This window comes from Rhineura floridana, chromosome 11, assembly GCF_030035675.1.
Source record: "Rhineura floridana isolate rRhiFlo1 chromosome 11, rRhiFlo1.hap2, whole genome shotgun sequence".
NCBI classification, from domain to species: domain Eukaryota; kingdom Metazoa; phylum Chordata; class Lepidosauria; order Squamata; family Rhineuridae; genus Rhineura; species Rhineura floridana.
In genome coordinates, this window is record NC_084490.1 from 56296143 (window position 1) to 56323463 (window position 27321).

Here is a 27321-nt window from a genome sequence, read left to right on the forward strand (position 1 = left end):
CCACAGCCTCCTAGAGATGGGGGAGAAATCGATTTGGTTTGCATTTAAAGCTGAATTTATCAAATTTACTCTTTCTGAAACAATATGAGGACCAAAACAGAGCTGTCCGTCAAAATTTGCACTTATCCAAATTTTGCGATGCAGTTTTCCAACCAACCAATTTTTATAAAAATGCATATATTAGAGGAAAAGCATATATTAGTGAAAATAACATACAAGAATACATTATATTAGGAGAAATTTGCACTAAAATGCAAGATGAATGAAGAATTTTCATGAGCATTTTTTTTACAATAATTTTTATTCAAATTTTCATAAAACAAACAAAACAAAATCATAAAACATTCAAAGACAAAAAACAAAACAAAACAAAAATGATTAAACAAAAAAATAAAATGTTGACTTCCCATTTGTCGCAGATCAGTTATAGGTCTACAATATATAACAATCCTGTCTCTTAAATTATATTATAAAATCACTTTCCTCCAGTAGTTATCTTAATTAATCATCAAATCTCATAAACATTACTTTATTCTTTCCACAAAAAGTCAAAGAGAGGTTTCAATTCTTTAAGAAATATATCTATCAATTTTTCTCCAAATAAACATGTCGATTAATCCATCTCGTTAATAATAATAATAATCTTATTGTCATAACCATAGTCCAAATAAACATATCGATTAATCCATCTCATCAAATCTGTTAAGTCCAATAATTTCAATAGCCATTATTCCATTATCCATATTAATTCCATCTTCCATCTTCAATAGTCCTGTTAAGTCCAGTAATTTCAGTGTCCAATCTTCCAATATCAGTATTCCATAATAATCTTGCTGTCATAGCCATAGTCATATAATAAGAGTCTGATGGGAATTTCCTCTATCCCAAATATTTTCTTGCCATCGATTCTGAATAAGTTGCTGAAATATTGTTGTAAAGTCATATCTCTGTTCTTCTTTTTTACAAAATGCACTGGCTCATCTCTTGAGAGTTTTTCCATTGTCACATGGCTGCAGTTAATTCCATAGATTTTCTCTATATCAAGCTCCATCACGTCATTCCAGTCCAGAAAATTATCCAAGCCATTGATAACTTTATCTCTAATATCTTCATTAATTTCTTCAGAGATAACGTTAAATTCCAAACAGTAGATTTTATTTCTAATATCCATAAACTCCAGATCTTTTTCCAATTCCACATTTGTTCCAATCTCCAGGGCTTGTATCTTCCCTTTATTTTTTCTTTTCTCATCTCTGATCTCATTCTCCTCTCTCACAGGATCCCCTATTTCTTTAAGCTCCTGCGTCATTTTGCTCAGTTCAATTTTCAGCTCCTTACTGCCCTGTCGCAGGGTTTGTTTCGTTATCTCAATCTCATCCATTATTTTCTGAAACATAATTACTTCCAGATTCTCAGCCACTTTCTTGATTGCCATTTTTAAAACCACCAAAACAAAACAAAACAAAAATAAAGAAGAACCACTTCTTATTTCAGCAACAATTGGGTTAATATTCCAGGCTTGATGACATCACAGTATAAACAGAGCAGCCTACCTTATCTCTCTATGTTCAAGAATACAAAACAAATTTAGTTCCCAGCATCAAAACAGTTAGTGGCGTCGTGAAGAAGCAGATTCGTCAAAATAAAATAGACCAAAAAGAGAATAGTCCCAGACAATATAATGTTCCAAAGTTCATATTTTTTATTTTTTTCTCCTCGGAATAGAAATCCCTCTTCTGTTTATATCTTTAGAATGCACTTCCAGGACAGCTTTTTGCAATAGAAACAGAGATAAGCTGTTAATTTCGTGAATAACAGAGAAGAGTTATAGCTCACCCAGAAGTTCTTTAAAGCTGATTCATTTGACAAATCTCTTTTTGCTGCAACAATTTAAACCTAGTAAAAAAAAAAATAGAAAGAAGGGTGCTTGCCTGTTAGTTTCTCTTTGAAGAAAAGATAAACGTATCGCATTAATCAGATAGAGCTTGTTCGGAAGTCCGTCCGGCATTGTTGGCTGGACCTTTTCTCATAAATTAATGAAATCCAGTCCTCCCAACAAAAACAGGCTTTTGAGGTTGATCTCTACGTTTCTCCCTGCCCGGGAGAAATTTCATCAGTCAAAAAAAAAATGTTCTGACTGATTTATATCTGAATAAGCTTCTTCTGAGGCGGGAGCCCGTCTCAAAAGCAGGCACAAGCGAAGTCACCCTTCCCGGAAGTCTCATGAGCATTTTTTTAAAAAAAATTGCAAATTGCTGCAAAAACCTGGAGAACTGAATTTAAGACTGGAAAAATGGGAAACTAGAGAACCGAAAATGAGATTCCTAAATGTGTCCTTTTTGCTCAGCAATTATTTTTCCGAAGCTCAAAAGCCCTTTTTTTCCAATCTTCAAGGTATTTGTTTATAGGGCTAAGCTGAAATGCCTCTCCTCATTTTTCTTCCCCATTTCTGGGTAGTGAAATGATGGGGACATCTCAGTAAATTGCAGGTGGAGAACCAATTTTTTGTGGAGAGAAATGAAACTCACTGGTACTACTAAAAGAGGTGGTGCTGCCATTCCCTACGCCCCCCCAAAATGCAATGAGTAATGCTACATGATGACAGCATTTCTCTGGTTGCCACTAAGTGCCACATAGATTGCCACTATGACCATCAAATGTTCTCTCACAGTGGTGATTTTTGGCACCACAAATTCTGACCTGCATTCATAGAAATTTGTTGGTGAATTTTAGAGCCCACTCCCGCCTGGCTGAAATGTGAACTGAAACTTCTTTGTTGAGAACATTTGACTTAGTGTTAGTGTTGAACTTCCCCAGGCTGCCTAGTTATCCTAAGATATTTCAACTTTCACACTAAGACACTAACTATGGGTCTATCACTATCTGACCCTCCAGGCCACATTCTAGAGATGGAAAAATCAGTCTATTTCAAGTCTATGTCACATTTGAATATGTTCCCTCATAACCTTATTCTAGGCATAGCCAAAATGTGGTGCCCTCTGGATGCTGTTGGACTCCCATCAGTCCTAGTCAGCATGGCCAAAGGTCTGGGAGTTGCAGCAACAACTAAAGGACACCACATTGGCTATCCCTGCTCTCTGTTCCATCCATTTTCTGCATTAACCTCCAGTTTAAAAAATATACATGACATTTTTCATTTAAATACAATTTTATACATATCTCTCAAAGTACACATTGTTAATGTATTTTGATTCATTTCTGAAGCCAAGAAGTGCATCACACTATTTAGGAAGTGTGAAATCCTGTGGATAACAATGTTCTGATCCAAACATTCATTTGGGAAGTGTAGATCAGGCATTCACAAAGGCTGAATTTTCAAGCACAATAAAACTCTTAGTTGAGCTACTGGCAGTTCTTTTCAAAAACTTTCCAGATTGAAGTAACTATTTGGGTCCTCCTTTCTGGTTGGGAGTCCAGAGTCCGTGAGTTCAAATCCCCACTTGTGTTTCCTGGGTGTCAAGGGCCAGCTGAAGATCACCCCCACAGTGAGTGGCTCAGGGGTTACGTGCCCTGCCACCTGTGCAGCCGTGGACAAGCTACATAGTCCCAAGGAGCCCAGTTGCCCCCCAGCTGGCAGTTGCAGACAAGGAAGGGGCTGGCTTGTGTAGCCGTGGCAAGCTGAGCAGGCCCTAGCCAGCTGGGGAGGACTAGTCTCAGAGGGAGGCAATGGTAAACCCCCTTTGAATAGTGCTTACCATGAAATCCCTATTCACAGGGTAGCCATAAGTCGGGATCCACTTGAAGGCAGTCCATTTCCAATTTTCTGTCAGCTATGAACAAGCGATGAGTCCAAACTCGTCTTTCCGATAACACTATCAAGCTTCCAGTTTAGCAGTTCCTTCTGAAATGGAGCAGCAGGACCAAAAAGGGGAGGAAGACATAGCTGAAGGGGGCCCACAGTCCAAGCTTAAGCCTGCTCCACTCAATCCACTGAGTCACTCACTCACTTCATTGGGGGGGGGATTGAACAGCCGCCTTGCAGTTTATACAGATGGATAACTCTGGAATCACATGGAAAACTGCCAAGCAGATAAAGTGGGAGCTGTAGGTCACCCACTTGCAATCAAATATAGTGTTGTTCAGACCCTGAGCGCCTAATGACTTGGCAACTTGGCTCCAGTTGTGACAATGATAGCAACAGCGGTGGGTGCAGCGGGATATCCTCGCCTCTTCTTGTTCTGAGCTCGACTCTCAGTCTTCTCCAGGCTAAGGTGGGTTTTGGCAAATAATAAGCTTGTAAAGGGACGAGATAGCTGAAGAAACTCTTATCTAAACTTCTGTTAAAGTCTGCTGGAAATTACAGGCTTGGGAGCTTGCTGATTCACTCTCTCTCTCCCAATGCTTAATTAAAAGTCAGAAGTCATAAGAGATGAGGAGTCCAAAAAAAGGGAAAGGGAATATTCCCTGCATCCTCTGCATCAATCTTATCCGGTAAGAACTTTCCATGGGGAAAGAAGCAAAAGCAAAAAATAAAGGTGTAGGAGTAAACCAAAATACACCTGGCTATGCCACCATCTTCCTAGCTATGTATATCCTCATATTGTTTTGGCGAATTCTTCAAGCATCCCAAGTGTACTCTTCATTTGGTGTTTTGTTCAGGACTGGACAATTATGATCTGGCTATGATGACCTTATCTGGAATTGCAGGAACTCTAAAACTGCAAAGATGGGGGTCTGATTACAGAAATCTGATGCATTCTGGTTAATTCCTGATAACTCTGGGAAATTTTTCATGCTACTATGACTGGTGGTACTGCCGATGTCCTGGTTGATCTCAGGAATGGGGAAATGGCCCTAGTGGCTACCTGACACAATCATTTCTAGCTATCCTCTCCCTTTAGGTAGAGCCCATTCAAACTTGGTTTAAGGCAAACTAGGTGAGATGTCACGCACACAATTAGCAATTCTGAACCCTGAATCCAACGAGGCTGGTGTGTTCTTTACGCAGACATCTTCCCAAGGGAGCTATTCAGGTGTTGTGTTGTAATGTCATTTCTTCCCTTTGTGTTGTACATTCAAAAGGGTGCTTCTGAGTAGCCTGTGGTGCATGTGGGCAATAGAATGGGATCTGGATTTCAACTGCAGGTTTATCTCTGCCTGTGTGTCGCAGTAGCTCATACATCAGACCAGTTAATGTTTAGTTGTTTGCTGTTTTGCATTGACCTTTGATAACTTCCTCAGGAAACCTGTAGGCATACACTCCCCAGTGTGTTTCAAGAGTTAGGTCTTCAGCCAGTTTCCAACGGCTCCTAGGAAGCACAGTGGACAGATTGTGTCCTATTAATCCCCTTGTATTTCCTGCATGAAATCAAACCCCAAGCAAAGCATGCTTGCTTCTGGGGCATTTGCCAGGTCCCTGATAGGTTGCCAAGTTATTACTGCTCTACCAGCACTGGAAGGTAGAATTCAGACACAATGTTGTGATGTTTTTATTTACACGGTGCCACTGCTGTATATGATACGTCATAGGATAACACAAGCAAAAGGCAGGTCCCTGACCTGAGTTGCTTATAAACTCAGTGTCAAATGAGACAACAGAATGAACAGAAAGGAAAGGCAGACAGACAGACAGAGGCAAGGAGATGAAGAGGAAGAATATGCACACGTGCAGTTGTATATATTTTGGGTTAGTTTCTGTAGGACATGAGAACTAATGGGATTTGGATAAAAGATTCCCGGGAAAAGTGGGATTAATTAGCAGAATCAAGAAATTGTGGAATTAATAGACCATGTGGTGTTAACAGAGAGCCCGGACACTATGCTGGCAAGAAATGGAAAGCTAGCTTTATTTTTCCTTTCCCTTCTCCTTGCCCAGCACCACCTAGTGCCCCTGGTCTTTGTACACCTAATACCCACAGCTATAAAAGGCAAAGAAAAAAGTCTTGCCCAAGTGAGAAGAATAAAAGGGAACACAAACTCTGAGACAATAAATGTAAGCTGACAATAAGGGGGTGGAAAAAAGAATCTGAGGAGCATATTGCTAGAAACATTAAGGCAAACAGCAACAAAAATACTTTAAGTACACCAGGCACAGCACATGGCCAAGGAGGCAGTTAGACGACAAGGCAGTAAAAGGTGTTCAAAAAAAAAGACAGGGAACTTACAAAGAGGCTGAATGAATTATTTGCTTCTGCCTTCACTGCGGAAAACGCAGAAGAAATATATGTGCTTGAACTTTTCAAGGACATTCCTCATTGGCTCCATAGCCATTAATACAGTGGACAAAAATTCTGGCAAGAAATTCATAGAATCATAGAATAGTAGAGTTGGAAGGGGCCTATAAGGCCATCGAGTCCAACCCCCTGCTCAATGCAGGAATCCAAATTGTATTATGTGTCTATGGGTAGAAGATATGTGCAACCTTGTGCTACTTCTGTCATTCTTTACACAAGGGAGATCATTTTTTTTCCAAAGAACAAATACTAATCCCAGAGTGAATATTGTAAACAAATATTGGGAGAAAATAAATTTGAACAGCTTTAAGCTAATGACACACAGAGGGGGTTTGCTTTTCTCACCCTACCCTTGTCTGAGTCCTAGGTTCTATTACCTCTCACTGCACCTTTTTGCAGGTCTTCACGGGGATATTCACAGCTGAGATGGTGCTAAAACTGATTGCTCTAGACCCCTATGAGTACTTCCAGCAGGGATGGAATATCTTTGACAGCATCATTGTCACCCTCAGCTTGGTTGAGCTTGGTCTTGCCAACGTCCAGGGTCTGTCTGTGCTACGTTCCTTCCGTCTGGTAGGTGACTTCATTCTGTCAGCCCACATGCAAAGGGTCCCTGTAGCTTCTGTGTTAAGCAGAACAAGATTTTTCCCCACCCTAGACAGAGTTCGGGAGAGGGTGTTCCTATGTACCTTTGGAAGGGGGCCCAAGCCCCATTGAGCACTGCAGGCACACCGTGCACAGAGCACCAACCAATGCCAGAGACAGCCTCAGAGCCTGCACTTCTTGATTTGCGCCACTGTAGCTGCTTTTTCTGCATTTAAAGTAAAGGAGACCCACTAGCACACTGGCAGTGTTGACGGGAAAGCACGCGCCACTGCAGGCGTCCAGTCTGGGTATATTCTACCATTGTTAGGCAAATTTGGCCTTCTAAGAATATCAACTATATTTTGTTCAAAAAAGAGGAGGTTGCTAACCCTTAGGGTTTTACAGTAGGGGTGGTGAACTAGATCCTGACCACCCCCAACGTGCATGGGCCATTTTAACAAATGGACGAGGCTGCTCACCTGTCAGTCACTTGACATCACCGTGACATCAAGTGGAGTGTTTTCCTTTGCCACTTGGTTTCAAATCAAACCAACAATGATCAGCTGATCGGTGATGCCTGGAAACCCTCCTTTCAGCAGGCGGCTATGTCTTTACCTGCCCCATACCTGACATCATGTATGATGTCATGCGCAGGGCAAAAAAGAACAGCTTGGGGAAAATAGTGTTGCAGGCCAAATTAGGCGCCTGCCAGGACCATGCCTATATCTCATGACCTAATTAGGCCTTCCCTCTGTTTTACAGAAAAGCTTAGGATTATGGGGGCAATACCTGGCTAAATCTTAGGCTATGTCTAGACCGTGTCTGCCCATGCTCATGAAGGGTTCTCTGTAGCAGGGGCAGGGAACCTATTTTTTTCCTGTTGAGGGCTGCATCCTCTTAGAAGTTATCTGTTGGGAGCCACATGTCAGCAGTGGCTGGGTCAGGGTAAGAGCCAGGAGTAGTCAGAGACAGAGCACAAGGTGGATGAAGCCAGATCCAAAAGGTCTCTCACCTCAATAATAAAGACTAGCAGAAATGTTACCTCTGCTAGACAAGGTTCAAGGTTCTGTAGAGAAATTAAAGGAGACAGCACAGGGCTGTGTTGGCTAAGGCACTCCAAGTCTAAAATGTAGGTGCAGGCTTACTATTTCAGGATAACAACTTGCCGATGATTATCTCTGGAACTTGATTGCCTAAACATTAAGGCAAGGAAGGGGAATCTGTGGCCCTCCAGATGTTGTGGGACTACAGTTCCCATCATCCACGACCACTGGCAATAGTGGCTGGGGCTGATTAGAGTGGAATCCAACAGAAGCTAGAGGGCCACAAGCCCCCATTCCTGCATTTATACCTGTATCTTGTGGCTAACAGCAGAGAGTTCCATTGGCTAAACAGGTTTCTTCTTGCTTTCCCAGATGAGAGTTTTCAAGCTTGCCAAATCCTGGCCAACCCTCAACATGCTGATCAAGATCATTGGCAACTCCGTGGGCGCTCTGGGAAACCTTACTCTAGTGCTGGCCATCATCGTTTTCATCTTTGCTGTAGTGGGCATGCAGCTATTTGGGAAGAACTACTTAGAGTGTGTCTGCAAGATTAACAGTAACTGTGAGCTGCCACGCTGGCACATGCATGACTTCTTTCACTCTTTCCTTATTATCTTCCGTATCCTCTGTGGGGAGTGGATCGAGACCATGTGGGACTGCATGGAAGTGTCTGGACAAGGCTTGTGCCTCATTGTCTTCATGATGGTCATGGTGATCGGAAACCTAGTGGTGAGTAATAAGGGAATAATATGGAAGGAGCAGCACAAAAGGATTCCTGGCCAAGTGGTCCTGACACTGGAGGGTGGTGGCTCCAATGTCAGTGGGGCAGTGAATCCGCTGTATACTGAACTTTCAATGACCTGTCCAAGGTGCTGAAAACCTTGGACAGCTCCTGAAAGATAAGACTAAAACCCAAAGCGGATTCACTGCCCCACTGTCATTGGAGCCACCAGCCTCCACTGGATCCTGGAACCAGTACAGTCAAACTGGCACTTGTAGTTTCAGATTGAATGTGTCCATTTGAAAGGTAGCCAATGCCAGGTAAATAGGCCATACATAATAGAGATGCCCAGTAGAGGGGAGCAATTTCACTTCTCTACATCATGGCCATTCTATCCAATTGGCACCAGAAGAAAGCAGCTATGTGTAACTTTCATCTTTGCTTGGTTTTAGTCTCCTGGCACTTCAGCCATTTTGGAAGCCATGCTACCTAACCAGAAAAAACTACTCTTTTTAATCCATGTGTGTAGGGGCATATTTTAGGACTTAGCCCTGCTGTTAGATAGGCATTGGGGCTGAGACCTGGTGAATCTTGGCACAAATTAATTTCTTCTCCCTCTCCTTGGCATGCAGCTTCCTGATCAAGCAAGAATATGAACGTGGATTTCTCATATCTGGACCAATATTCTAGCCACTACATTGCACTGCTTTCTGACCTTTCATTTTATCCATATATCATCCATGTATCTCATGAAGTTCCACCAACATTTTAGTGTGCATTTATCATGATATACATCTTTTTGTATGCAATTTTGCCAATATACACATTTTTGTATGTTATTTTCACTAATATACACATTTACGTACACATTTTTGGGTTGGAGAAATTGCACTGCAAAATTCAAAGAAGTGTGAATTTTGAAGGCTAGCTGTATTTCAGTTCATGTACTGTTTCAGGAAGTGCAAATTAGGTAGCTTCATGTTAAGATGTGGACTGACCCAAATTTCTCCCCTATCTCAACGAATGAGTGAACGATTTTGAAAACAAATTCCAAACGTTATAGGCTTATGTTGTTCTACTAATTGCAATATTTACATGTACACCTAAAAATGTCATGTGAATGAGACAAATGCATGTCTCCAGAGTCTCCATACATAAATACACTCATTGGTGGGCAAGAATGAGGGGCAACTCCATGTCTTCAGTGCCATGAAATGTGTGGAAAGTAGGGATAGGAGAGAAATTTGATTCAGTTCACATTTAAAGATGAATTTATCAAATTTGCAGTTTCTGAAACAATCAGAACTGAAACACAGCCATCCTTCAAAATTTCTCACTTATCTGAATTTTGCAAGGCAGTTCTCCAACCAGTGTTTACAAACAGGCATATATTAGGAGGAAGTGTGTATAGAACAAAAAATAAGATACAAAAAAGCATTATATTCGGAGAAATTGCTTGCAAAAATGTACATTCATCAAAACTTCAGACAAAAATGTGTTTATTAGGAGAAATTCCCACTAAAATGCTGGAGAATTTTCATTAGGATTTTAAAAAGGATCTCAGATTGATGCAGAACTAAATTTAAGATTGGAAAAATGACAACTGGGAAACCTACAATTGACGGCGTCTACCATTCTTACTGGAAAGGCAGTGGAATTTGTTTTCAATTATTAATGATAAAGAGGACAATGCTTCTGAGAATGTACAGAAGGCTCCACATTCACCACTGTCTTGATGAGACGCGATGCTCATGCTACGTGATTAGGAGCTTCTAGGAAAGAGGTCTGATTTCCCAGGAAAGCCTGTACCCCATTAATTCTTATTTTAGACATTAAAGCAGTGAACAACCAGTCCCCACTTGCCAAGTGAAGATGTGTTTTCTAATTTTCAGTTTTATCTCCCTTTGTGTCCCACGTCTCTTACCTTCTGTACTTGTATCTTCTTCCCAGTAGGAGAAAAGGTAGTGGTGTGGATGATTTTTTTAAAAACCAAAATGCATATACTGCTTGATTGTAAAAAAGATCTAAGTGGTTTACAAAAGACATTAAAATTATTCATCAAACAGTTGAAAAGTAATTAAAATATTTTAAAAACAAAACAGCAACAGACTAGAAAGATTAAACACATCAACAGCTGTGAGTCTTGCCTAAACAAAAAAGTTTTAAGCAGGTGCCGAAAAGTATATACAGAAGTCGCCTGCCTGATAATAGGCAAGGAGTTCCAAAGAGCAGTTGCTGCTACACAAAAAGGATGATTTTTTTACCAGTGCGGAACGAGTGTTATGTGGCACCTGGTCTGTTTTTTTTAGTGGAAAAGATGCTGGAGGGGAAAAGATTAAAAAGCTCCTGTCTCCCTCCATTCCCCACCCCCAGGGCTCCTCCATGGCCTCATTTTATAGAAAAAGAAAATTGAGGGGGGATCATTTGGAGTTTGCCCTCTTGCTGACTTGTCTGCTGGGGTCTGTGTTCTTGGAAGTGTGAAAGCTTTTGCCCCTCATCTGCATCCACCACCCATTCTCTGAATTGAGGAGCTTTGCAGGTTTCAGGCATTCCTAGTGGCTGGGCCTCCCAGGACTGGCAGCTTGTCTACAGTCCCTTAAGCTTGCAGGAATTTACTGAGAAAGTGATATGTGTAAGGGAGGCACCCTTGGTCATTGAACGGGATGACCTGGCATGAGGGTACATTTAATATGAAGTCATAGTAAAAGGAAGCACCTCTGAGGGTCAAATTAGCATGATTCCAAATGCATAACTAACTAGCACACCAAGTTTTAAAAACATTAATAGGTGTGGTGGTGGAATTCTAATTGGGACCTCAGTGCTCAGGGAGCTCATCCCTCTCCAATGCAATCCCAAAGAAAATGATTTGCTCTGTGCCAATATTAGTAGTGGGGGGCTATTAGGATTGTATTGGGGATGAAAGTGTTAAGTCTCTCCTTGCTGAGATCCCAATGAAAATTCCATCACTATTATTAACATTTTAAAGATATGATGTGCTGCCTAATAATGCATTTAGTGTCATGTTATCTTGACCCTCAGAGGTGCTCCCGTATTTTATACTGCACCTATTATTATATATTTTTTAGAAAAATACCCTGACTTGCTTTCTAATGACAAATTTAGCACCGAAAACATGATTTACTAGAAAAGGCAATAATGCTGGGAGAAACAAAAGGGAATAGAAAAAGAGGAAGGCCAAACAAGAGATGGATTGATTCCATAAAGGAAGCCACAGACCTGAACTTACAAGATCTGGACAGGGTGGTTCATGACAGATGCTCTTGGAGGTCGCTGATTCATAGGGTCGCCATAAGTCGTAGTTGACTTGGAGGCACATAACAACAAACTAGTTTGGCCTTGGGTCTGTACAGAGATTACTTATTTCACATTGTTGCATAACATAAGTAGCCCATACACATTGCATTAGGCGAAAGTGGTTCAAGGGCAAAGGACATAAATTTCCAGCAAATTTTAATCCCATCACCTCTTATTTAAAAAACAAATATGCTTCCTGCAATCCCAGGAAGCCATGGGTGGTAATAGAGAGCTTCAGTACGGTCTGGTTTCAGACTCAGAACAGCTAATGTGCTTTTGGTGGTGGAAAGAACTGTAGAGATGCGAGGATGCCTGAATTTCACACATTGATTTGAAATAAATGAACAAATAACGGGCTGCATGTAGATCTGTAGTACTGTATACTACAATCACTCCCTATGCCTCTTTAATCCCATACACAAAAAGAGAGCACAAAAATCAAGTTTTGAAAGCACTCTTTTGGAAAACCCTCAAGGCCAAACTACACATGATGGTAAGCTCATGTAGTTTGCCCCTGAGTGCAGCATTTTCCTTTTACAAATAGCTAGTGTAGGGCGGGGGAGCAGAACACAATCTGAAATGGTACCAGGGGGGTCAGAGGCTTTAGCCCTTTGCCCCTTGGTGCAGTCAAGTCTGGATTGGGGGGTGGGCTCTCACAGGCTATTTGTGGAAGAAAAATCTTGTGCTTAAGGGCAAACCTCAAGATGAATGTCCCATGTAGTTTGACCCTCAGATTTAAACTTTGGTAGATTTCCTGGGGAAGGGTAGCTTTCCAAATTTTTCTCAAGGATAGGGGAAAACTGATGTGAGGTAATTTGGGAGGAAACTTATATATGGATTTTGCAAGCAGAAACTGAAGAATCTTCTAATTCCTTCCAGGCCCCTCATTCTGCCTTTTTTCTTTTGAGAGTTGTGCCAGGAGACCATATAAATGGGCTGGCAGCAGGATTTCAGCCTGCTTTCAGTCCTTCAGTGTGCTCTCCTGGTGCTATGCAACCTCCTCTCCTTTAGGAGGTGCATACATACCAGAAGGACCATTACAATCAGCAGACAAGGGGGCAATCCATGCCCATGTGCATGGAATATAACAAAATGCATTGCCTCCTTGTCCTTCTCCAAGATATCTGTCTCAGCAATGCTGCTGGTAACACCATCAAAAGAGAGGCCAAGCTATGCTAGGACAAGGAGGAGGCTTCCTCACCAGCTGTAGTTCAGCTTCCCTGATATTATCCTGTCAAGCTGATGAGCATGTTCCCTGTGTAATGATAAGGTGCCTCTGAGCATGTGCAGAATGCCTCTTCAGCATCACTAAATAATCACCACTGGGTTTCTAGGTTCATATGGCTTCCAGTCTGTCTTCAGTTCTTCCCTCTTGCCATCCTCCATCCCAGCCTAAGGACTATTCATTTTTAGAATTTTGTGGTCTGGCCTCTGCACACCATGTTTTGGAGTCCCCTAAGCTGGCTCTCCTTCCCCCCCTCCTCCCACCAGAATGTTACTTCTGGCATATCCGTTGCAGGTTATTATGAGAAAAAGAGCGGAAGTCACTGAGTGGAGAAAGTAACTGACTTGAGCAACCTTTATGGTTATGAGTGGCAAGCCACCGCTCTTTGCTGTAATTGGCGCTTAAGAGAAGCATCCAAGAGCTGCGGGGAAACTGAAGGGGTTTATATAAAGATCCTAGTTAAGTCATGAGGCATGAACCATGTGCAAATAGCCATGATGACCTTGAATATCAGCAAAGTCCCTTCTCAAATGTGCTCTTGGCAGGGAGAGGCACAAACACTAACAGCTGTGAGTGGGCAGGAGGCTGGCTTTTCACAGCAAGCACATTCTGCTTTCTTGCTGATGTTACTGTACATGTCAATCCCACAAGTACCTACAAGGAGAGGGGTATGGGATCAAGCAGGAGGGGCCTTTGCTTTGGGCTGAACCAGGACCCTGTGCATCACTATACATTTGCTTGCATTGAAGTGCATTTGCTGTTTTACTGCCTATTTACTCACTTTGGGGCTCATCTACATGGTGGTTTACTGTGTGTTTGGTGCTACTCACATCTCTTTTAAATTTGCATGGTTCACTAGACGTTACCAGCAAACAGAAGCTATCATGCAGTTTTCCCCCTGTAAATCCGTACTAACGCACTCCACTGAGAATTCGAAAAGGGAAGAAAAAAATGTCTTCACTCCCTCTCTCTAGTGCTTGCAGATGCTTTGCTTCGATGCTTTTAGGTGGGTGTGTCAATCATTCCCCTCTGCACACCCATTATCTCCTTCTCCCTTTGTTCATTTTATTTCCTATAGCGTGACAAGCAACTTCTGCTTGCTCTCCTCCATTTTGCTGGCCTTTTTTATGTTCCTGCAAATGGTGCCTTTATTTTCTTTTTCCTCTAAATTGTGCACAAAAGCATAACACTGCTCAAACAAAGATTTGTATTTCAGCTGTATCCTGCCAGGGAAAACACAGCTATTTGCCTTCTGGGTTTTTTTAAAAAAGGAGACTACTGCATCTGGTAGAACAGACTGAGCATGCTCGGTCACCTAGAAACCAGAGGGAGTGGAAATGTAATTATACATTTATGTATAATTATACATTAGAGGGCAGGCCACAAGAAAAAAGTGAGAGTAATCCTCCCCAGAGGAATGCCTGCTTGTGTGAATGCAAAAAAGCAATTGGCAGCTAACATTAAGCAGGAACTGCGGATGATGCAAATGAAAAGCAAAAGTAAAAGAAGTGTATTTCCTACAAATAAATGCTCCCATGTAAATGACCCCTTGGAGATATCCTTTTTGGAGCTCCTTGTAATCCCTTTCTGTTAACCACCCTAAACAATTTGGTATCCTCATAAAACATGGCTACCACCCTGCTCACTCCTAATTCTAGATCATCTATGAATCAGTTAAAAAGCACAGGTCCCAATACTGATCCTTGGGGAACTCCACTTTCTATATCCCTCCACTGAGAGAATTGTCCATTTATTTATTTATTTATTTATTTATTTATTTATTTATTTATTTATTTATTTATTTAGAGATTTATTATTTGCCCATCTGGCTGGATAGCCAGCCACTCTGGGCGACGTACACGATAAAACAGTATATAAAACAGTTAAAAATGTAAAAACACAGTAAAACTAGCCCATTCCAAAAGCCTGCCTAAAAAACCAGGTCTTCAGGGTCCGGCGGAAGTTCATTATAGACGGGGCATGGCGTAGATCATTTGGGAGAGAGTTCCATAGCGTGGGGGCCACAATTGAGAAGGCCCTCTCTCGAGTCCTCACCAGTCTAGCTGTTTTGACAGGTGGGATCCGGAGAAGGTCTTCTGAGGCTGATCTTGTTGAGCGGCATCCCTGTCGATGCTGGAGGCGCTCCTTCAAATAAGCTGGGCCACAACCGTATAGGGTTTTAAAGGTTAAGACCAACACCTTGAATTGGGCTTGGTACACAACCGGTAACCAATGCAACTCCTTCAACACAGGAGTGATGTGATCTCTACGGCGGCCGCCTGTAATCAGACGCGCCGCTGCATTTTGTACCAGCTGTAACTTCTGAACCATTTTCAGGGGTAACCCCACATAGAGCGCATTACAGTAGTCTAGGCGAGTGGTGATCAGGGCATGTACCACCGGTGGGAGCAGATGATTGGGAAGGTAGGGGCGTAGCCTCCGTATCAGATGGAGTTGATACAGAGCTGCCCGACTCACAGCTGAAACTTGAGCCTCCATGGACAGCTGGGAGTCAAGAATGACCCCCAGGCTACGGACCTGGTCTTTCAGGGGCAGTCGTACCCCATTAAGCACCAGGTCTATATCTCCCAACCTTCCTTTGTCTCCCACAAACAGCACCTCTGTTTTGTCAGGATTCAGCTTCAGCTTATTCCTTCCCATCCAGCCACTCACCGACTCCAGACATTTGGACAGGGTTTCCACAGCTAACCTTGGTGAAGATTTAAATGAGAGATAGAGCTGTGTGTCATCCGCATACTGATGACACTGCAGCCCAAATCTCCTGATGATTGCTCCCAGCGGCTTTATATAGATGTTAAAAAGCATTGGAGAAAGGATAGACCCCTGTGGTACCCCACAAATGAGGGGCCAGGGATCTGAGACCTCCTCCTCCAGTGCTACTCTTTGGTACCTCCCAGAGAGGAAGGAATGGAACCACTGCAATACAGTGCCCCCAATACCTAACCTCTGCAGGCGGTCCAAGAGGATACCATGGTCAACGGTATCGAAAGCCGCTGAGAGATCGAGAAGGACAAGGAAGGTGCATTCGCCTCTATCCCACGCCCTTCTCATATCATCTACCAAGGCGCCCAAGGCTGTTTCAGTCCCATGTCCTGGTCTGAAGCCCGATTGAAATGGATCTAGATAATCCGTTTTTTCCAAGTGTGCTTGCAGCTGTTTAGCCACCACCCGCTCAACTGCCTTGCCTAAGAATGTCACATTTGAGACTGGGCGAAAGTTGTTCAGATCTTGAGGGTTCAAGGAGGGCTTTTTTAAGATTGGTTTTATTATCGCCTCCTTGAGCACTGATGGCATTACTCCCTCTTCAAGCGATGCATTTACCATCAGCTTGATTCTCTCTCCCAGTCTATCTTTGCAGCTCATGATGAGCCACGAAGGGCAAGGATCAAGTAGGCAGGTGGTCGGCTTTAAAGTTGAAAGCACCTTGTCCACTTCCTCAGAGGGAAGAAGCTGAAACCGATCCCACGCCACCGAAGCAACACTGATCACCTCTGGCTCACTTCCTGTATCCACAGTGTACGGAATATCGCTTTTAATACGATCGATTTTATCCGCAAAGTGTTTAGCAAACTCATCACAGGAGACCTTATCATGTTCCAGCAGTACCGGAGCAACTGGACTGACCAGGCTCCGGACCGCTTGGAACAGTCTTCTGGGACAGCACTCTGCAGATGCAATAGAGGCAGCATAGAAATCCTTTTTTGTTGCCCTTATTGCCACATGATAGGCTGCAGCAGCGGCTCTAACCAGTGTTTGATCGTCCTCAGAGCGAGACTTTCGCCACCGGCGCTCTAGCTGTCTCACCTCCCGCCTCAGAGTTCGCAACCGTGGAGTAAACCACGGTGCCGTCTGAGTTCTGTTCAGGGGGAGAGGGCGTTTTGGAGCCCTACTCCCTGTTTCTTAGCCAGTTGCTAGGGAGGAAAACCCAATAGAATAAATGTTTTAAAATTTGAAAAACTACTCTGGGCTGTGCCTTGTGGGGGGAATGGAGATGAGTTCATGATGTTAGGGATGCTAGCAGCTTCTGCCACAAATAGGCAAAATGTATTTTCAGTTCCAGATAGGAGAATCATTCAATTAATGAAATGTGATGAGTGAGCTTCCGTAGCAGTTCCACCCCTCAAATTATGTGCATCTGATCTGCATGCCTAAACCATTCTGAACATTTTGGAAGGAAAGATTGTTTCAAAAATTATGTCCTTGTGAGATCTGGCTCCAATTAAAGTCTATCTTGTAGACACTATAGGCCTGTGTGGACAAAGGAGTAAGTTGTGGGACGGGCATGGATTTTTCGTTTTCTTTTCTTTTGTGGTGCCTCATCTGGACCAAAATTTTTTTTATATCAACACCTTTTATCAGTCCTGTGAGTGCTCCACGATTCTGAGCAAGCAGATAATTTGGTATTGGTGTAATAGTGAATAACAGATAGGATGTGTCTAAGAAACGTCTAAGGAGCAGTCTGTATATATTCCACACAAGTGTCATACTCGTGTAATGAAGAAGGCTAAGATGCTGACAGCATCTTGCTGAATGTTGACCTTGTATCTGCTTTTGTCCCCTGCAGGTTCTCAACCTGTTCTTAGCTTTGCTGCTAAGCTCCTTCAGTGCCGACAGTCTAGCAGCACCTGATGATGATGGCGAGATGAACAATTTGCAGATTGCAATTGGCAGAATCACACGAGGGATTGACTTTGTAAAGGAACAAGTCAGCATGCTGCTTCATAGAGAATGGAAAGCGAAGACAGAGCCACCAGCTGAAGAGCAGGATGACAGCAAGAAGGAGAACTTTGTTCTCAACCACTTTGACACAGGCCAGGACTTCAAATTGGAATACATGGATGGGATAGCCAAAAAAGAGCCATTCATTGATGAATTGGACCAAATGAACTTCATTAACAATCCCAACCTGACCATACATGTCCCGATAGCCTCTGAGGAGTCTGACCTTTATGATGAAACTGATACAGGAGAAGAGACTGCTGAAGACACCAAGGTGAGTCTTAGCTCCCGAGTAGGACAGAGATAGACCTGAAGCTAGTCTGTTTTAGGGATTTTCAAACTATAGTCTTAGGAACATGGTTTATTTGAAGTGTATTAGGGATTCTTTGATGAGAAGCTTGGTGGACAAAAAGACGTTGTTACCAATCTGCCTTTGCAATGTGCACTGGAGAGGGTTATCGGAGCACACTCATTCATGTGAGTAACGAAGAGGCACAAAAGGCCTACTGCCCAGTATAAAGTATGCATCCTTCCTAAAGTGTATGCCACAATCTTCTTCAAATGTTCCAGGGTTCATGGCAGAAGTGAAAAATTCCTGGGCAGACAAATTACTATGGAAAAGCCCCTAACTCTCACTGGCCCATTCTGTCTGATATTTTATTTACTGTGGAGCCCATCTAGAAATGATACATTTGTACATGACCCCTTTGCTCCTACAATATGTATGCTTGCCTTCTCTTTATATTTGCAGATTGGTGTGAATGACAGTGTCAGTGTGCAAGAGAGAAAATGAAAATGAAAGCCAATGTAGATGGGAAAGGAAACTCAAATGTGCCATTTCAAATTGGTCAGAAAAAGCTTATTTCACTTGCTGGGGAGTGATGGAGAATTTTTTTATTTTCTCCTGTGGGATCGTTGCTGGAGATCCTTTAAGTAATCAATGACACAGGCTTAAAGCGAAAAGGTAGGCCTTTATTCTTACAAGCATATGCAGGGTCAGTCTCCCAGAAAGTCTGGAGAGGACTGCACTGAGGCACTTCGTGCACAGATCTTTTATACCATACAATTACAGCATGTGACAGTAATTAACCAATCCCCCAAGTTCTTCCCCACATAACGTAACAGTTCTTCCCTCTTGCAATATTTCCAACCAACCAGATAACTTTATTAAAATGAATTCATGTATATTCATAATTTTACAGATACCTCCCATCCTATTGTCTTGTCTTCCCAGATTGATGTCAATCTGTCCCCTTGACTGATATTACCACTATTCTGTTGCCATACGTTACTAATGATTTTAGGCCGTTTTGAAACCAATATGTACATTCCATTATATCATGGCTCCTGATCAGCTGGCCAGGAACATGTTACGACCTGTTCTTTTAAGTGATACCATGATGCAAGGCCAAGTTTGGTTCTCCTTAGAGTGACTGGAAGTTCTATATGAAATTCCACTTATAATTACACTGCTATAGAGAAAGAATAATTTTAAATCACCATATTATAGCTGAAAGCCACACCATATAAAGAGTGATTAGGGAACGCAGTAAAGAAGAGGGGTAATTCTGAGTCAGCCACTCTCCATCAAACACAGAGGGATGAAGAAGGCAGTCCACCTCAGAATACCTCTCACCTCGAGAACACACTTAATTACATTTATGAAGTAAAATTATACACATCATGCTACTGTAAAAAATCAGTATCAAGCTCAAATTTTATCTCCTTTCTACCTTGATTCTGTTATGAAGACTTCCCTTAGCTGAGGCCATTGCTCTGCAGCATACGAGACCAGAAACGTCTTTTCCAAGATCAAATAGTAAAAAGTATATTAATCAAAAGATTGTACGCATTTTGCTTAAAACAATACCAAATTAATGATCTGCTGGTCATGCATTAGCCAATCTTGGCACAGAAAGAGCTCAGGAGTTTACAGCAAGGTGAACTTGGCCATTTTCCTGCTTTCCCTACACACAGGCCTGCTTTAGGGTTGCCAGGTCTCCGGTTTTTGGCCGGAGTTTCAGGGAAAAAGGGGCCGTCTCCGGCCTCCGGCAATACTTTGCTTAAACTGGATGATCTCCGGCTTTTCATTGGCCGCCTTCCTGCCCTTTGTCATTGAGGCAGGGAGAGCTGGTGCCGCCGGGGCCGGGCTCTGTCTTCCCAGGCAGCAGCCTGTCTTGGACAGGGGCGGGCGGGAGCGGCAACGAGGGGCTGGCCCTGGGTACGCGAGGCAGGCGCTGCTTAAAAGGCCAGTCAGGCGAGCGCGGCGCTGTCATTCTCCCTCCTGCTGTGGGCGCCGCTGGGCGGGAGTGGTCGCGATGGAGCTCGGCAGTGGCGGCGGCGGCGGCCGGAGTGTCTCTGGCTGGGGAGCGCATCGCGGCCGCTGCCGCTCAGCGGCGCCCACAGCACGAGGGGTGAAGCGGCTGGGCGTCCTCGGGGCTAAGAAGGAGCTGGCCCCGTCCGGCGTCCACTGCTGCTGTGGGTAGCAGGCTGGAGAGAGGGAGAGAAAGAGAGAGAGGCTGGAGAAAGAGAGAGATGCTGGAGAAAGAGAGATAAAGAGAGAGAGGCTGGAGAAAGAGAGAGATGCTGGAGAGAGAGAAAGAGAGAGAGGCTGGAGAAAGAGAGAGATGCCGGAGAGAGAGAAAGAGAGAGATGCTGGAGAAAGAGAGAGATGCTGAGAGAGAGAGAGAGAGAGATGCTGGAGAGAGAGAGAGAGAGAGAGAAAGAGAGCGATGCTGGAGAAAGAGAGAGATGCTGAGAGAGAGAGAGAAAGAGAGAGATGCTGGAGAGAGAGAGAGAGAGAAAGAGAGCGATGCTGGAGAAAGAGAGAGATGCTGGAGAAAGAGAGAGATGCTGAGAGAGAGAGAAAGAGAGAGATGCTGGAGAGAGAGAGAGAGAGAAAGAGAGCGATGCTGGAGAAAGAGAGATGCTGAGAGAGAGAGAGAGAGAGAGAGAGAGAGAGAGATGCTGGAGAGAGAGAAAGAGAGAGAGGCTGGAGAAAGAGAGAGATGCTGGAGAGAGAGAAAGAGAGAGATGCTGAGAGAGAGAGAGAGAGAGAGAAAGAGAGCGATGCTGGAGAAAGAGAGAGATGCTGAGAGAGAGAGAGAAAGAGAGAGATGCTGGAGAGAGAGAGAGAGAGAGAAAGAGAGCAATGCTGGAGAAAGAGAGAGATGCTGGAGAAAGAGAGAGATGCTGAGAGAGAGAGAAAGAGAGAGATGCTGGAGAGAGAGAGAGAGAGAAAGAGAGCGATGCTGGAGAAAGAGAGAGAGAAAGAGAGAGAGAGAAAGAGAGAGATGCTGGAGAGAGAGAGAGAGAGAGAGAGAGAAAGAGAGAGATGCTGGAGAAAGAGAGAGATGCTGGAGAAAGAGAGAGATGCTGAGAGAGAGAGAGATGCTGGAGAGAGAGAGAGAGAGAAAGAGCGATGCTGGAGAAAGAGAGAGATGCTGGAGAGAGAGAAAGAGAGAGAGGCTGGAGAGAGAAAGAGAGAGTTTGGCCCTAATCCTCAGTTTCTTACTATTTCCTCTGGATAATTGCACTGCTGGAAACGGACAGAATCATCATGTAATTGTCTTTTCTTGACAGGATGTGGGAGTGAGATTGAAATGACAACAAATAGGAATGTGTGCCATTGTTCCATTTTTCTGCACATTTCCCATCTCCCCAAAGCAGCCTTCCCCAACCTGGTGCCTTCCAGATATCTTTGGGCATATAGCTGCCACCAGCTAACATCTGGAGGGCACCAAGCTGGGGAAGTCTGCCCTAAATTGTCAGCTGCTTGAGGTCTATCAGATCTAAGCATATGGTCACCCTGTTGTGGGAAAGTTCCCATTAAACTGACTCGTGTTGTCTCATTAAGTCTCTAATGTGGCAATTTAAGCGAACAGACCTGATCTTGTTCTGGATTTTGGACTTCCAGCAGGGGCTTAGACTAGAAGGACTAAAAGGCCCCTTCTAGCTCTGTGATTCTATGCTACATGTAAGTGTGTGTGTGTGTGTGTGTGTTACACACAAACGCACAGGCACACACACAAGCATACTTTTTTTCTTTGATCAATTTTGCTTAGAAAAAAAGTGTCTTGTTCTTGTCAGTTGACTTCCTTTTTTATTCTTTGTATGTACTTAAACAAGCTGGTCTGTTTTAAAAGAAAAGCTTGGTGGTGTTTGTGAGAGCCCACGAAAGAGCAATTTCAGGTAACTGCCACAGCCAAATGGTTAAGAATTGGCCTTATGACATAATGTGTACTGGCTGGTCTCTACAGAATTCCAAACACCATTTCAGACTTAAGGCTGCCATCTATTATCCCAAAGGCAGCCAAAGTAGCATCCTCCAGATATTGTACTAAAACTCCCATGAGCCCTATCCTGCTTGGCCAGCAATCACAATAAAGTCCAAAAACTTGACTGCATCTGTTTAATTATATGCATGGAAATGGAAATGGACTGCCTTCAAGTCGATTCTGACTTATGGCTACCCTATGAATAGGGATTTCATGGTAAGCGGTATTCAGAGGCGGTTTACCATCTAAGGCTAGTACTCCCCACCTGGCTAGGGCCTGCTCAGCTTGCCACAGCTGCACAAGCCAGTCCCTTCCTTGTCCGCAACTGCCAGCTGGGGGAAACGGCTCCTTGCGACTATGCACCTTGCCCACAGGTGGCAGGGCACATAATCCCTGAGCCACTCACTGTGGGGGTGATCTTTAGCTGGCCCTTGACATCCAGGAGACACGAGCGGGGATTTAAACTCATAGACTCTGGACTCCCAGCCAGGCTCTCCTCCCCACTGTGCTATACTATCTGTTGCATGAGCATACAGTTAACATACAACTGACTTCATAGCACCATGCAGATAACAACTGGCTCATTCTGCATTAGCATAGCTGCTGCAAGCACTCTTAGTTCATTTTTACAAGATAGTTCAACATGCTATCTTGTTCATTAAAAAAATGCATTCATTCCTGACTTTACCTCTTACCACTTCTCCAGGCTGTAAAAAATAAAATAAAACACCTTCCACTTTCCTTTTTTGTATCTTTAATTCAGTTGTTGTTGTTAATGTGCCTTCAAGTCAATTTCAACTTATGGTGACCCTATGAATCAGCGACCCCAATAGCATCTGTCATAAACCACCCTGTTCAGATCTTGCAAGTTCAGGTCTGTGGCTTCCTTTATGGAATCAATCCATCTCTTGTTTGGTCTTCCTCTTTTTCTACTCCCTTCTGTTTTCCCCAGTATTATTGTCTTTTCTAATGAATCATGTCTTCTCATTATGTGTCCAAAGTATATGTGTCCAAAGTCAGAGGAAGGCAATGGTAAACCACCTCTGAATACCTCTTACCATGAAAACCCTATTCATAGGGTCACCAAAAGTTGGGATCAACTTGAAGGCATTCCATTTCCATTTTCCATCCATACTCCCTAAGATGGTGAGAAGGAATGACCTTGTCACTTCAGCTGGACCTCTTTTAGGTAAGATTTCTATTTTAATTTCCAATCAGAAATTTTTTTTTGAATGGTATGCTGCATGCAAGCGTGGTTGATACAATGTATCATGCTTCATGACGTCACTAGGGCCCGCCCCGTGACATCACTAGGGCCCGCCCCATGACATCACTAGGGCCCGCCCAGTGACATCACTAGGGCCCGCCCCGTGACATCACTAGGGCCCGCCCCCATTTTCTCAGGTTTTTGGATGGTTCCGATCTGGCAACCCTAGCCTGCTTTTAATGCCTGTTGTGTGTGAATATTATAGGGAAAGAAATCCATTTTTCCTTCATCATTTTCAAGGGCCCAAATTGCTTGGGGCCAGGATGCTTGAGGGATCCTCCACCAGGAGCCCATTCTGAAAACAAAATGTGTGCCACAGCCTGAAAGGAAACTCTGCTGCAGTAATGTTCAGGAAGCAAGCCCATGCACACTTACTTAAAAACTAGTCTTTAGCAGGACTTACTTCTTTTTTGTGAATAGTGTTTTATTGAGATTTTTAGAAAATGTAACAACAAACAACTAAAACAACAAAGTACAATAAACATGAGCAGGACTTGCTTCTGAGAAAATATGCATGGGATTGTGCTGTCAGTGTCTAAAATCCTGGGTGGCTTGTTACTCATATCAACCTTAACTCTCACATTAGGGATGGGGACCGCTTGTTGGTCCCTGTTTGATCACATTCCGTTGAACTGGCAGGCGATTCTGTTCATATATTTTTCCCTCCCATCTTCTGCTTTTACTGTTTCAGTTTTTTTCCTCCCAGAAAGTAACGTTGTTCTTAATGTTCTTTATACAGATGGTCTGTTTGCTTTTGTGTTCAAATGTAAATGAGGATGGTTATTGCCCATCAAGTCTGTCTCTTGCCTCTTGCTTACTGCCTGTCCGAAGACAGTCAACTAAATATCCCCTTGAAATTAAATGAGGCTTGTGTAGTTGAATTTATTTTCATCTGTTTGATTTAATTTTGCAAGTTGAAAACTGAACCACTGCTGGCTGAGTTAGAGCATTGTTCTTCAAATTTGGGTCCCCAGATGTTGCTGGACTACAACTCCCATCATCTCTGACGATTGGCTAAACTGGCAGTGGATGATGGGAGTTGAAGTTAATTTATTTATTTGTTATTTTATTTATATCCCTCCCTTCCTCCCAGCAAGGACAACATCATAGTTCAACAACATCTAGGGACCCAAGGTTGAAGAACACTGAGTTAGAGGGTAAACTGGTTAAAGTGTAGGTCTGGGCAGGGCCAGCACCAGGCATGACTGGGCCCATGGGCCCCAGGCTGCTCTAGGCCTGCAGTGCCATAGCCCGCCCACCCCCCATACAGGCGGCACGAGTAATAAGCTCACCCATGTGCTCCATCTACCTCTTGTGTCATGTGAATGACATGCAAATATAGCACACATGCCTGCCACCACCCAAGATGGTGTATGCCTTGCATACAGACAGGGATGTTAGCCCCTTAGGGAAGCCCCCACTGCCATCTTCGGTGATGGCAGGCACGTGTGCACAGCACGCACGGCATTTGCACTAATGAGAGAGGTAGGTGAGGCATGCATGTGGGCTTATTGAAGCCAATGCTGTCTGTATTGGGGGGGTGCCTGGGAGCTTCCTCTCCACAATCTGCAGCAGGGTCAGATTGTAGGGCCTGATGCTGCTGTAGATCATGGAACAGGAGTGCCACCCTTCCACCCTCTGAAGGGGCCCTTCAGGGCCCCCTCTGAGCTCTAGGGGCCTTCGGCCAGGGCCCAATGTGGCCACCCTCTGGCGCTGGTCTGGGACCTGGAAGACCTGGATTCAAATCCTCCCCACTCCTCCCTCTCCTAGAATGCTGTTTGTGTGATCAAACACTGGGGAGGATCAGGAGCACAACCCAGCCCCAAACTAAGCACCATTAAGGCTGCAATCCTATGCACATTTATCTAGGAGTACGTTCCATTGAGTACAGAGGAATTTGCCTTGGAGTAAACATGCTGTACTGTTACAGACACAATCCTAAGCACATTTATGGCAGAGTAAGCCTCACTACATTCCGACTTACCTCTGAGTAAACACATGCAGGCATGCTTGTGCTGCTGTTGTGCAATGCCTCTACACGTCTACTCAGAAGCAAGAAGCCCCATTGATTGCATGGGACTTAGAAAGGTGAGAGATAAGTGTAGTAGTAGCAGCAGCAGCAGTAGTAGTAGTAGTAATAAGGATCAGAGTGAATTCTGGACTGGCAGGCCTCTTTGCCTTAGAGGGTTTGCAATGAAATCCTAGCCATGCCTTCTCAAAAGTAAGTCCCACTGAACCTGCTCTCTCCTTCACTCCATTCCCACTTGGATGGTGTTTTATTTGAAAGGAGGGAAGGAGAGAGAGCAAGAGAGGGAGGGAGAGAAACTGGGTCCGAGGTGAGGGTGAGGAGTGAAATAGGCGGAGGGGGGGAGGGGAGGGGGAGAGAGAGAGAGAGAGAGACCCCTTGCAAGTGGAGCTGCCCTGACCACGCAGTCGCTGTTAGTCATTTACACAACTGACTGCTGTGCTGCCTGCGAGTTAAAAAAGAAGCGGCAGCAAAGATGGCAGGTTAAGAATAAAACAATCAGTGTTCATGTTAACTTGACGGAAGTTAAAAGGGAACATACATTTCAACACATTTCAGTATTTTAGATCAAAGTTGACGTTGTTAATAATATTGTTCTCAATATCATTATATTTAGAACAGTTTTCCCGCCCAAAAGATTCCAGAGTCGAGAAAAAGCTGCAGAAGCTCATATCATACAAGACCAGTCCACAAAGATAGTGAGCATGCAAACTATAAGGAAATCCAGTGCCAAGTTTGAATTTAGCTAAATTCTCACCCATCCCTGTCCCTCATACTATAGCCTCTTTGCATATTTTAGACAGATGCCTAAATTATATGTGGGCACTTTCAGTAGGCACCACCATATGAAGCAGTATAGTCTATCCTACATCTAAGGGGGGTGCAATTTTAAAAAGAGGAGAGGGCTCCTGCGCCTTTAATAGTTGTGTAGAAGAAGGAATTTCAGCCGGTATACCTCACGGAGCTTAGCTCGTAAGGGTGCAGGAGCCCTCTCCTCTTTTTTCAGCTGGCCCACCAACCCATACTGTAATGCGTGTAACAGTAATTTCCTTTGCAACTCTATGAAGGGGGTGAATGATCTATTTCAGACTCTTGCCAAAGTACAGTTCCAAGCCACACCCACTTGCCCTACACCTGCCGCCATATAGGTCTTCTGTCTGAAGTCTGGGATTTTTAACCCGGCAAGAGAGACTGGCTTTGTGTACTTTGTCGAACAGGGTGGTTTATAACAGATGCTATTGGAGGTCACTGTTTCATAGGGTCGCCATAAGCCGTAATCAACTTGAAGGTATATAACAACAACATGCTTATTATGTTGTTTTATTGTGGTTTTAACTATTGTTAGCTGCTCTGAGAGCATATGGGCTGAAAAACAGGACAGAAGTTACTCTAAACAAACAAAGATAAACAGTACTTTGAACTGAACCCTGAAACTAACTGGTAACCACATCATCTCTTAGAGAACCAATGTTTATATGGTCTCTCTAAAGGGTGCCTGTTAGCCACCTCACAGCTGCATGCTGGACCACTGCAGTTTCCAAATGCTTTTCTTGTAATCCTTGTGCTGAGTCCTTCAATGTTGGGGGAAGAGCCTGGACCTTTCTCTTTAAAAGCTGGCAAGTCCTCCATTGGTAATCTTGTGGCACCTCTCAGCCATCAGATTATAACCAGCTTTCATACATAACTCCTGGGAATCATTAGAGCTGTACCTCTTCTAGTCACGTGTAGGCCCAAGGTGCAGTGTCACAGGCTTCAAAGCCCAGCAGCCTTTGCAGCCCCCCCCCAGCTCCTGAGGCTCATCATCACATGTCTGAAGATGACTCCTGCTCAGGTATTAACCCAAGATCCAATTGTAGGGGGGTGAGCATGTTTCCTTAACACACTGGCTCTTCTGCCTGCCCCTGCCCCCCAGGCATTTATAATCAAGC

The 27321-nt window shown here is 43.7% G+C and overlaps 1 protein-coding gene across 9 annotated transcripts in view; it reads left to right on the plus strand.

Annotated features, from left to right (window-relative positions):
* The window catches only part of LOC133367020 (sodium channel protein type 4 subunit alpha-like), a 131551-nt gene that overhangs the window by 68376 nt on the left and 35854 nt on the right, over nucleotides 1–27321 (plus strand). For all 9 annotated transcript variants that reach the window (XR_009758499.1, XM_061590633.1, XM_061590638.1 and 6 more), the window contains 3 exons: nucleotides 6594–6767; nucleotides 8195–8551; nucleotides 17669–18097. Coding sequence is in view for 8 of the 9 variants with exons in the window: in XM_061590633.1 (XP_061446617.1) it covers nucleotides 6594–6767; nucleotides 8195–8551; nucleotides 17669–18097 (960 nt within the window). In the remaining variant the exon portion in view is untranslated. The remainder of the gene's footprint in view (nucleotides 1–6593; nucleotides 6768–8194; nucleotides 8552–17668; nucleotides 18098–27321) is intronic.